Source organism: Gracilinanus agilis, chromosome 6, assembly GCF_016433145.1.
Source record: "Gracilinanus agilis isolate LMUSP501 chromosome 6, AgileGrace, whole genome shotgun sequence".
NCBI classification, from domain to species: Eukaryota; Metazoa; Chordata; class Mammalia; order Didelphimorphia; family Didelphidae; genus Gracilinanus; species Gracilinanus agilis.
In genome coordinates, this window is record NC_058135.1 from 215,669,271 (window position 1) to 215,680,365 (window position 11,095).

General features: G+C 39.1%; 1 protein-coding gene across 1 annotated transcript in view; it reads left to right on the forward strand.

Annotated features, from left to right (window-relative positions):
• SORCS2 (sortilin related VPS10 domain containing receptor 2) overlaps positions 1 to 10,163 on the forward strand; it is a 1,347,356-nt gene extending 1,337,193 nt beyond the window's left edge. The window contains exons 27-28 of the mRNA XM_044681767.1: positions 5,355 to 5,458; positions 9,815 to 10,163. Coding sequence (XP_044537702.1) covers positions 5,355 to 5,458; positions 9,815 to 9,879 — 169 coding nt within the window. The 3' untranslated portion in view covers positions 9,880 to 10,163. The remainder of the gene's footprint in view (positions 1 to 5,354; positions 5,459 to 9,814) is intronic.
• Positions 10,164 to 11,095: the final 932 nt, after the last annotated feature.

Here is an 11,095-nt window from a genome sequence, read left to right on the forward strand (position 1 = left end):
GTACCCTTACATCACAAATTAGTCTCAAAAAATCAGAAAGAAAGCACCCTACTAGAATTCTTTCATGAGATACCTAGCGTTCTAAACTTAAATACCAGGGAAAGATCTAACACAGAAGGAAAACTATAGGCCACTTATCATTAATGAATATTGACTCAAAAATTTTAGACAAAATTAGACAATTTTTTTTTCAGTCTAGAGCAATTTATCTATGAACTCATTCATTTTAACCTGGTGGGATATATGCCAGGGTTGCAAGGATGCATTAGGAAAATAATCAACATAATTAATCATATTAAAAACCAAATCATCCAAAACCATATGATTATCTCAAAAGAAACAGAAAAAAGGCCTTTGACAGAGTATAACACCCTTTTTTGTGATAACTCTACAGAGTTCAGACCTAAGGGAACCATTTTAAAAATAAAAAGCATCTAGCTAAAACTAAAAGTAAATATGCAATGGAGATACACTAGAACCTTTTCCTAAAAAATAATGGAGGTGAAGCTAGGATGTCCACTGTACCCACTAATATTTTACATAGTTCTGGACAACAAGAAAGAAATTAAAATTATAAAGATAAGTAAATAAGATATAAAAATATCACTATTTGCTGATGATATGATGGTATGCTTGGAAAATCTTGGGGAATCAACAAAGGCACTAGTTGAGACAAAATAAATCTTCAAAAATCAATAGCATTTTTATATATTAATAACAAAACCAAAGGAGCTCTGGTGGAAAGGGACATTTCATTCCAATATGAAATACCTACAAAATGTATAAAATATCTGGGGATCAACCTCCCAAAGCACCCAAAAGAATTGGACAAAGAAATAAAGTCCAAACAGCCAGAGAAATATTCAGCACTGATGGCTAGGCCATGAAAAAATATTAAAAAATATTAAAAATGACAGTAATATCAAAGTTAATTTACACTCAATGCTATACCAATCAAACACCAAAGTACCACTTTATAGTGCTTGAAAACATAATAAAATTCATTTGGAAAAGGATCTAAAATATCAAAAGAAATGTTGAAAAGAAGTAGTTGATGAAGGGGTAATTTCACTTTCAAACCTCAAACTATGTTGTAAAGCAGCAGTCATTAAAACCATTTGGTATTGGATTAAAAATAAAGATGGATGGATAGATAAGACAAAGGAAAGTCAGGGGAAAAAGGAAATCTAATTACACAGTATTTGTTGAAGTAGAAAGCATAAGTACCACAAAAACGCTCTTGATTTGATATTTGATAAGAACTGCTGGAAAAAGTTGAAAACAGAAATTAAATTTAAACCAATACCTTATACCACAGTCTACAAAATATTGTAAGTTCATATGTGATTTAACATAATTAATATTTAATAATAGTTAATTCTATTATTTATTAATATAGTTTAATGATAATATTCTACAAATAGAAGAGAAGTTGTTAAATACCTTTTATAGTTATGAATGGGGTATTTTTCTTAATCAAAGGAAAAATTTGGCAATTACAAAAATCTTTGATTGCATGAAAATGAAAAGCTTCTTCACCTACAAAAAAAAGTGGATTTCTGTTAAGAAAGGAAGTTGTTGAATGAGGAAAAAATCTTTGTAACAAAATTCTCTGACAAGGGTTTAGTATTCATGATATATAAGCAATTAATACATATATAGATCTAATAGTCAGTCCCTAATGGGTAAAAGTTTAAGGAATATGAACAAACAGTTCTCAAAGGAACTGCAAAGTATTAACTGCATTTTAAATGCTTCAAATCATTAGTAATAAAAGAACCATATCAAAATAACTAAGAGATTCCACTTCACACTTTAAATTAGCAAAAATAACAACAGTCAATATTGGAATATAACAAACTAACACATTGTTGGTGGAGCTGTGAAATGGTACAACCATTTTGAAAAACAATTTGGAATTATATAAATTCCTCACTTGCACCCCAAGGAAGCCATTGATAAGGGAAAATATTTATGACATCACTTTTTGTGATAACAAACAATTAGAAATGAAGTAGATGCCTATCAATTGGGGAAAGACTAATAAATAAATTGTGCTACATGAAGGAAGTAGAATATTACTATGCTATAAGAAATTATGAATGTGGTACATAAAATGAAGATCTATATGAGCAGAGCCAAGAAAGTAAAATATGCAACAATTACAATAATGTAAAAAAGCAACACACTCCAAAATAAAAAGTGAATGTAACAAAATTATAAAGATCAAGGAGGATAGGAATGAGGAGATACAAGAGGACACCCCCCCATTCATGCCTTCATAAGAAGCCCACAGGTGTTACATATTCCATGTGTTTTCAGTCTTTTTCATTTAATTATTCAATCATACCAACTTTTTTCCTCCTTTTTTGTCTTTAAAAGTACTATCTGTTATGTGAGATGACTTTTTGGGAAGAGAAAGGGGAGATATACTGGAAATAACTCTGTTGATGCGAGACAAGAAGACATCAATAAAAACATATTTTTAAAAAATAAATACACTTCACTCAACAAGGAAATAGGAGGGAAAAGAGAATAGGAAGGAGAATTTGTGGGAGAGAATATTAAAGAAGGATTAGTTATAGCCCAAAAAACCTCTAAAGATACACAAGAATATGTATAGCTCTTTGAGATGGTAAATAATAGGAGTCTGAGAAAATGCCAATAAATGGGGAATGGATGAACAAGTTATAGTATATAAATATGATTAAATACTATTGTGCCCATCCCTTATCAATGTAATGACCAACTATAATTCCAAAGGACTAATAATGAAACATGCTATTCCCCTTCTGATAGAGAAACAAAGCATTTAGAATGCAGAATAAAACAAATATTATGGGAACTATGACCAGCCAATGTGGGAATTTTTTTGACCAACCATACATGTTTTTAATGGAGTTTATTTTTCTTGTGTTCTTAATTGGGGGAGAGAGGTGTAGAGGGAAGATGAAAAGGTAGATTTTAGCTGACTAAAACAAAATAATTTTTTAAAAGAACACAGAAAACAAGAGTACCTCAGGGAGTATGTAAAAGAAGAATTTGCTATCTAGCAAAGAATCCTGGGAGATTCCTTGTTTTCCCTTCAAAGAGAAGGCACATAGACCATTAAATGGATCTCTTCTTTCCTTTGGAAAGAAAAGACTCTCTTTTTCTTTTACTGCTAAAGGATGGATTAAAGAAATTAAAAATATTGAGCTTCAAGAGCTCAGCAATTCAGCAAATAAAGTCTTGTTTTGACCAAGCTGTGTTTGTGTTTGTCATTGATCTACAGTGTCCCTACCCTGTGGAGCAGAGTGACATATCCCACCTAAGGCAGGAATGACAGACTCAGGAAATTAGGCAAACACCTAGTTTCAGGGTATGAGGGCTGAGATGGGAGAGAGAACAAGCTTTGGCTGAAAGCCAGACTGGATTTATGTCAATGTGCCTGAGGATCACTGAGATTTAAAAAGATGAAATTCAGATTATGAAAGGATGAGATCAGAAAGCAAAATACAAGGAGTGCTGGGGTGTTGACCATGTGTCTGGCTCAACCATGTTCCCCCAAAATCTGTCTTTTTATGGTAAATATAGGCAGTCAGACTTCCCCTGCCCTCATGTTAATGGGCCAACATGTTCAAGGATAGGGTCTGTCCGTGTCCCCTTCTGACCTATCTATGCTTTAGACTCATGCAATAATTTGTAAAGAACCACTTTACAACTTGGTGGATGGATAGATTAAGCATCATGGAGAAAAAAACATTTTTAAGTACTTACTACTTTGATTATTAATTGGTCAGGACATAAATATTCAGAGCAAGATTTTTCTGCCTTTGATTAGCTTACATTTTGATGGCAAAGACAATACAAATGGGAGCTAGAAAGCATGATGAAGAAGAGGGAAAATTCAGGTCTTTTGATACCCAGCCGAGTATTATTTCTACTACAAATACAACTAACAACATTTTTGCTTGGGTTTCTGGACTAATCTGCATGTAGATGCAATCTGGGGGTGGTGGTGGTGAACCTTTTAAAGATGGAGTGCCATGCCCACCCACTCCACCACAGACCATATGCTGGGTATGCCCCCCTCCCTTACCCCACACAGAGGAGGGAGGAAGCACTCCCATTGGGGTGCTGGACAGAGGGTTGAGTAAAGTGAGGAATGTCCTCAGCAAGTGTAGAGAGGGGGACAGGAGTGGTCCAAGCACTCTGCTTCCCTACAGATCTGCTGCCTATGAACTGACCTTTACCCCCTGTACACTCCTACTGGGCTGCTGGGCAGAGGGGTGGGAGTTGTGAAAAAATGTCATCAGGCACCGTGGGGGGGGCGAGGGGAGGAGCATCTCCACCCCAATACCTCTGCCTTTCTAGTAACAAACTCTAGGGGTGGAGTATGGGGAAGGAGGGTAGCCAAGTGCCCACAGAGAGTGCTCTCCATGCCATCTTTGGCACCCAAGCCATAAGTTCGCCATCAGTGGCATAGGATATGGTATCAGAAAAGGGGTCTGGTTTCATTTCTAAGCTCTAAAATTTAACTAGATGGGTAACTCTGGGCAAAAAGCTAAGCTTCACCTCTCATGGCTTCCATTTCCTCATCCACTAAATGGAAATAATCATACTAGTCAAATTCAACTCATGAAGTTATTCTAAGCAAAATCCTTTGTAAACCTGAAAGTGCTATAAGTTAATATCATTCATATACTGTTATATTTTTTGTATATCACCAAAGGAGAAGGTCCCACAACAATTTCCCTCCTTCTCTTGAACCACTGTGATCTGTGATCCAAATTCATTTTAGTTGGAGGAACATGCTGAGATTGGGGTTTGGTGATAATTCTTGAAATCACCTGCCATCACCACCACCATCCCTAGATAACTATTATCGTCATCATCATAAGAGGAGAAATATGACATAATAAAATTCCCTTTTCTATTAAGTCCTGCAGAGGTTTGGGGGGATCCTATGCTAAATAACTAATGTTTTCAAGAGTTGAGCAACACTGATAATACTAGGGCTACTAGGATGCATAGTGGATAGAATTTAGATCTAAAGTCAGGAAAACTCTCCCCAAGTTCAAATCTTGCCTCAGGGATTTAACAGCTACATGACCCTGGGCAAGTTCTTAATTGTGTTTGCCTCAGTTTCCTCATATGTAAAATGAACTGGAAAAGAAAAGCACAAACCACTCCATTATCTTTGCCAAAAAGTATTCCAAAAGAGTTCTCAAAGAGTCAGACAAGACTAAAAAAAAAGACTAAATGACTAAAAGAACTAAAAAAATACCAACAATAACTGATATGTACATCAAGTCCAGAAAGCACTTGATTTATGTTGTCTCATTTCTGTATCTTTTTCTTCCCTATTTCAGGAAACTACCAGGCAGAACTGTTTATGCCCAGATGCACAACGAAAAGGAACAGGAGATGACCAGCCCAGTCAACCACAGCGAGGACACACAGAACATCATCCAGGGTGAGGAGTTTATAGATGATGATCTGGATTCCCAAACCCTAGGTAACATCAGAGGTAACTTCACCTTCCTTTATTCACCTTTCGCTGAGTGCAAAATATTTTTTCCCTTTAAAAATTCCCTTGGGAAGTTTTCTCCCTTTGGGGGGAAAAACAAATGAGTCTGCCCTTTCCTATATTTAACCTTTCCTCACTTTTCTACTCAGCTACTAGAGGTTGATGGATCATGTTGACCCTTGACCATTTTTTGCTGGGAAAAAGGAGAAGGAATGAGTGTCATTACTTAAACTTCTGATAACACCCCATGATCTGGGAAGTGAAGTCACATGAGGATGGCAGACCTATGAGAAGGAGACAGAAGCATATCTGCCAGCAGGGAACCTTGTGGCTGCTTGGGCAAGTAGTGAGTTTAAAGGATTTAGATGCTGAAGGGACTTCAGGAACCATCTGGTCCAGTCTACTCATTTTACAGATGATGAAACCAAGGGTTGTAGAATGGTATTAAATAGCAGAAGCAGGTCTTCTGCCTCAAAAGCAAGGGCTCATTCCATTTTGTGACATCCCATCATGAAAGGTGTTCAAGTGAAGGCTATCCAAAGACTTGTTATCCATCCTTCAATGATCCTATGTTTCTGGAGTTGTCCTGGGTGCTGGGGATACAAAGACAAAAATAAAACAGTCCCTGCCCTCAAGGAACTTCCATTCTATGAGATTTCCTGCTCAAAGAGGAATGGAACTAGATTTTTGGAAGTGCCTTGCATTTCTAACTAACATTCTATGTTTTTATACTGACATCAGTATTTCCTGCATTTCTGTGCAATGTGTAGACATGGGAATTTCCTAAAAGGTATCTGTGCAAAACATGCTCAACATCGTAATTCACAATTGCCATTTCAAATGCAGTTTACACCTTATTTCACTGGAGGTTCACAGCAGCCCCATGAGAAGGAACAAGAATTATTCCCATGTACAGTGAGGAAATTGAAATTCATAGTCAGAAGAAAGAAATATTGAGTCCAATGGCCCCATTTAACAGATAAGAGAAAACCAAGGCTCGATACTGCTAAATGACTCATTCTAAGCAAGCTAGTAACATGGGGAATAGTGGCTAGAGTTTAGGTTTCTGATTCCTAGGTCGGTGTTGTTGGTTTGTTTGTTTTTTTTCACTATGCCAGGCAACTTCCTTGGATAACAACAAAGTAAATACCAATTGTCTTGCTCTTTCTGGCAAACTTCCTACATAGACTATAACTCCTAGGACTTAGAAAAGAGGGAGAGCCTTATAAATTCTGATCTAGAATAACCCACTCACTTTATAGATGAAGAAACAGATTCTTATAGGTCCTGACAAAAACTCCATTCATCCTACATGTGAGAGTTGCGCTATTTCCCAAGAGTCCTTTTTCCTGTGTCTACTCCTTCCTGTACCCTGTCCAGCTGACCTACATCCAGAGTTCTAGGTTAAAATCTGTCCAATTTGTTATATGGAAATGAATCAATTTGCATGCTGGACCCACAGAACATTGTCGATTTCATTACCAAATGGTAATTAAGGATTTGTTCCTCCCTTTAAGCATGCATGCAACAGATAGAACCATCCAGTTAGCAAATGGAAGTAGAATGTAGAGGAAAGAACACTGAGCTAAGAGCTAGAAGGTTTGAGTTAGAGCCTGGATTCTATCAGGCACTTATGACCTTGGATAAGTCATTGAACCTATCTTAGCTTTAGATTCCTTGCCTATAATAAAAGGATAAAATGCTTGCACCACTTACCTCTCAGGATTGAGATGAGAAAAATACTTCATAAATCAACGAAGATCTACCTGAAGATAGGGCACCTAGGTACTCAGTGGATAGAGAACCAGATCTAGAGATGGGAGCTGCTGGGGTCCAAATCTGGCCTCAGATACTTCCTAGCTGTGTGATCTTAGGCAAGTCATTTAACTTCAGTTGTCTTCTCCTTCTGCCTTTGAACTGATAATTAGTATTGATTCTAAGACAGGGTAAGGGTTTAAAATTTTTTCATTAAAAACAATTAAGATCTATATGAAAATGAGATAGTATTTTAAAGGCCCTACCAGCTCTAGCAATCTGGGGTTGAGGCTGCTTCCCAGGTCCAACATTTGTAGTTCTAGGGTATTCAGTCTTCTATAAGAGGGGTTCCTAACCGTTTTTGGTGTCATAAACTCTTTAGAAGTCTAGTACAACCTATGGATCCCTTCTCAGAAGGTTCTCAAAAGCATAAAATACATAGAATTTCAAAAGAATCAGTTATATTGAAATAAACATCTAATTTGGTGCCTAAGTTTGCAGACCCCTTGAAATCTATGCCCAAGTCTATAAATGCCAGTTAAAAACAAACAAATGTGTTCTATTATCTTTATTCTAAAACTTTATGTTCTGAGATCCTCTTCTAGGCCAAAGGATATCACAACTGGAAAAGACTTTTGAGATCTACTCTAATCTCCTTTACAAAAAAAAAAAAGAAACTGAGGTTCTGCAGCAGGGAAAAATCAATTCAAGTCATAAAATGACAGTAGCATAGACTGTACTGTAATCCAATCTCTTGGTTCCCAGAAAAATGCAAGTTTCCTCCCCCTGTCCAGGGTGGTTTCCACACACTGGGTCTGAAAGAAATCGCTGAAGAGGATGTTACCACTATTGACCTTTCCTATCTAAGCTTCCTCCCTACATAGCTTTGTTTGTAGAAGGCTGGCCCCACACTTGGAATCCTACATTAGCCTATTTCTAAAAGCTTCTAGAAGCAGCCTAGTATCTTCTACTTACAGGATTTTGATACAGCCCAAGCCCAACCAGGACAGGAACGATGATCGTTCCAAAATCCAGTTGACCTCAAGAATCTACCCCCCCTTTTTTTCATTCTCTTTCTTTCTTGGCAGTTATGACCTGGAGCATCTCTGTACACTCCATTCCTTGCATATAGGAGACAGGTCTTGAGTCTGGAGCTAGGAAAACAGAGGGAGCCAGTGGAGTTTTTGAAATAATGTTAGTATATCTGAGGTGGGGAGCAAGCTCAGGTGTCTCTGCCCCAAAAATCCCACTGACTCTGAAAAGTTAAGATAGTATCATAGACCTTAGGTTGGCAGAGTGGTTAGAGTGCCAGATCTGAAGTCAGGAAGACATCTTCCTGAGTTCAAATCTGGTCTCAGACACACTAGCTGTGACCTTGGCAAGTCACTTAATCCTAGTTGCCTTAATTTCCTTATGTGTAAGATGACCTGGAGAAGGAAATGGCAAAATTCTCCAGTGTCTTTGACCAAAAAAAAAATGACTCAAAATGGGGTCATGAACAGATGGATATGATTGAAAAATTTCTGAGCCAAAACATCATAAACTTTAGGGCTGGAAGAGACCTCAAAGACCTCAAAGAGTTACCTTGAGGATCTCCAAGGAGAGGTCCACTTAGGGGAGATTCTTTGAGAGATTAAATGGATGCTGAGGTCTCTTTCAGCTCTAAAATTCTGTGATTCTATGAAGTCATCTGATCCCTCCTTTAAACAAGAAAAAGTATTACTATCCTCATTTTAGGGATGAAGCAGCTGAGGCTCTGAGTTCAGTGCTTTGTCCAAGACCACACAGACAGTGGGAGAGGGGGACGGTCACCCACACACCCAACATCCTACTGTTATTTGCTGCTAGAACTTAACTTTTTTAAGATCAAAAAGAACTTAAAACTGCAAATCATCAAATTTTAGATCCGGGAGGGACAGTCAAGAGCCTTTCGTCCACCTTCCTGATTTTACAAGGCTTGCCCACGCTAGAAATCGGCAGACTTGTTCAACAAGTTTTCTATTGTTCTCTTTCCTCTTGTAACTTTGGACTCTCCACAGCACCAGTCTTCCAGATTCACCCAGTCATTTATTCTATTTTCTATATATGTTATGTTGCCTCCTTTCTCGCCACCCCCCACCTTGGAACCTCTCCACGCCCTTGCCTTGCAGTGACCTCTTCTGAGAGAGGGGGAAGCTTGAGCAGCCACCGAATCCCCTTATTGCCGATGCCAGTCACTGCCCAGTCACAGGTCAGTGGCATGTTGGACGGAGGCTTCCTGTCCTACTCTTCTCCCTCACCTGCTCCCTTTGAGAGATTCACATTTTTTAAAGGCACCGAGAGCTGTTTTAGGCAGTCACTGGAAAAGGAATGTCAGGGACCCACTGCAGATTCACCACAGTCTTTAAAACCCCACTCCCCAAAACCCAAGCACACAGTAGGTACAACCACATAGCTGGTCCACATTCACCTGAGCTTCTAAAGCCATTATCTCTATGCGTCATCCCCTGGGTTGGCCCCTCTGGAAGGAGCATGCTAACCCACATGCCCCATTTTGTTTCTTCCTAGGTAATCACTCAGGCGTGGTTCTGAGCATCAACTCCCGAGAGATGCACAGCTACCTGGTTAGCTGATGTTTGCAGCTGGACACAAACATGGAAGACTCTTCCCCGTCTTGTTTTGTCCCCCACCCCCACCCCATCCCCACTCTGGGGAGGTCACAGGATGGCAAGTGTGGCTATAACTGATGTTGGAAAGGGAATTCCCTGAAAAAGACACCCAGAAGAGCGGTCATTGCCGATCGACACGTCTCACCTCATAGTCCCTGGATGGACTTCAAGCCTGGACCAACTCAAACTCAAACTATAAGAGCAGATAATGCAGCCCAAGGCACTCCCCAATCTCCCTTCTCCTTGTGTCCATTCCCCTACACCAACATTTGTGTCTTTGTTCTGACATCTTTTATGCCTCATGACCCATTATTATTGGCAGGTAGTCTCAAAGACCTGATTGGAAATGCCTAGCAGCAGAAAAAAAGGACCAGAAAGGGACCTTAATAAGAGTAGTGAAATCCCGCCCCCCTAGTTTGCCATTCAGAGTACCTGAATGGAAAGAGCATTCCTGAGTCCTCCTTCTCCCCAGGGGAACAAACCCACCTTGGCTAGCTTCTTCTTCAACTTGATCCAGAAGTGGTGAATTTCCCTAAACTACTGGGATTTCATGCTCTTAAAAAGGGCAATAAACCCTTGCAGAAGTCCTAACACTAACAACTCCTATTTATCCTACACTTTCAAGTTTCCAAAGTGCTTTTCTCCTATAATCCTGTAAAATACAACATGTAAATGTGAGTATCCCCATTCTAGAGATGAGGAAGTAAGGATTCAGACAGATGTGACTTCCTCAAGCTTCCATGGCTAATAAGATTTGGTCAGAATTTGAACACTGAACTCTGGTGTTCAGGTCCAGTGACCCCCTGCTACACTACCCTTAGTATCATAGCATTTAGAGCTTCCTAAGTCCTCAAGAGATGATCCCGAATTTGACAGATAAGGAAAATGAAGGTCAAGGAAGGGAAATAATTTTCTAGCAAATGTCAGAGCTGAGACTTCAAGCCTGGTCTCCTCTCCCCAGGTCCAGAGCTCCATTCCCTCCACATCAACCCATTATTAATCATCCATGTGTCTATAGCAATTTGCTTTGAGGGTTTACAAAGTGCTTTCCACAAAGTCTTGTCCTAAAGCTGTGTTGGTGAACCTATGGCACACGTGCCAGAGGGGGCTGCTGCCCTCCCCCCTCTCCACTGTGCCTGAAGACATTCCTCCCATCCCCTGTCCCTCTGCCCAGCAGCCC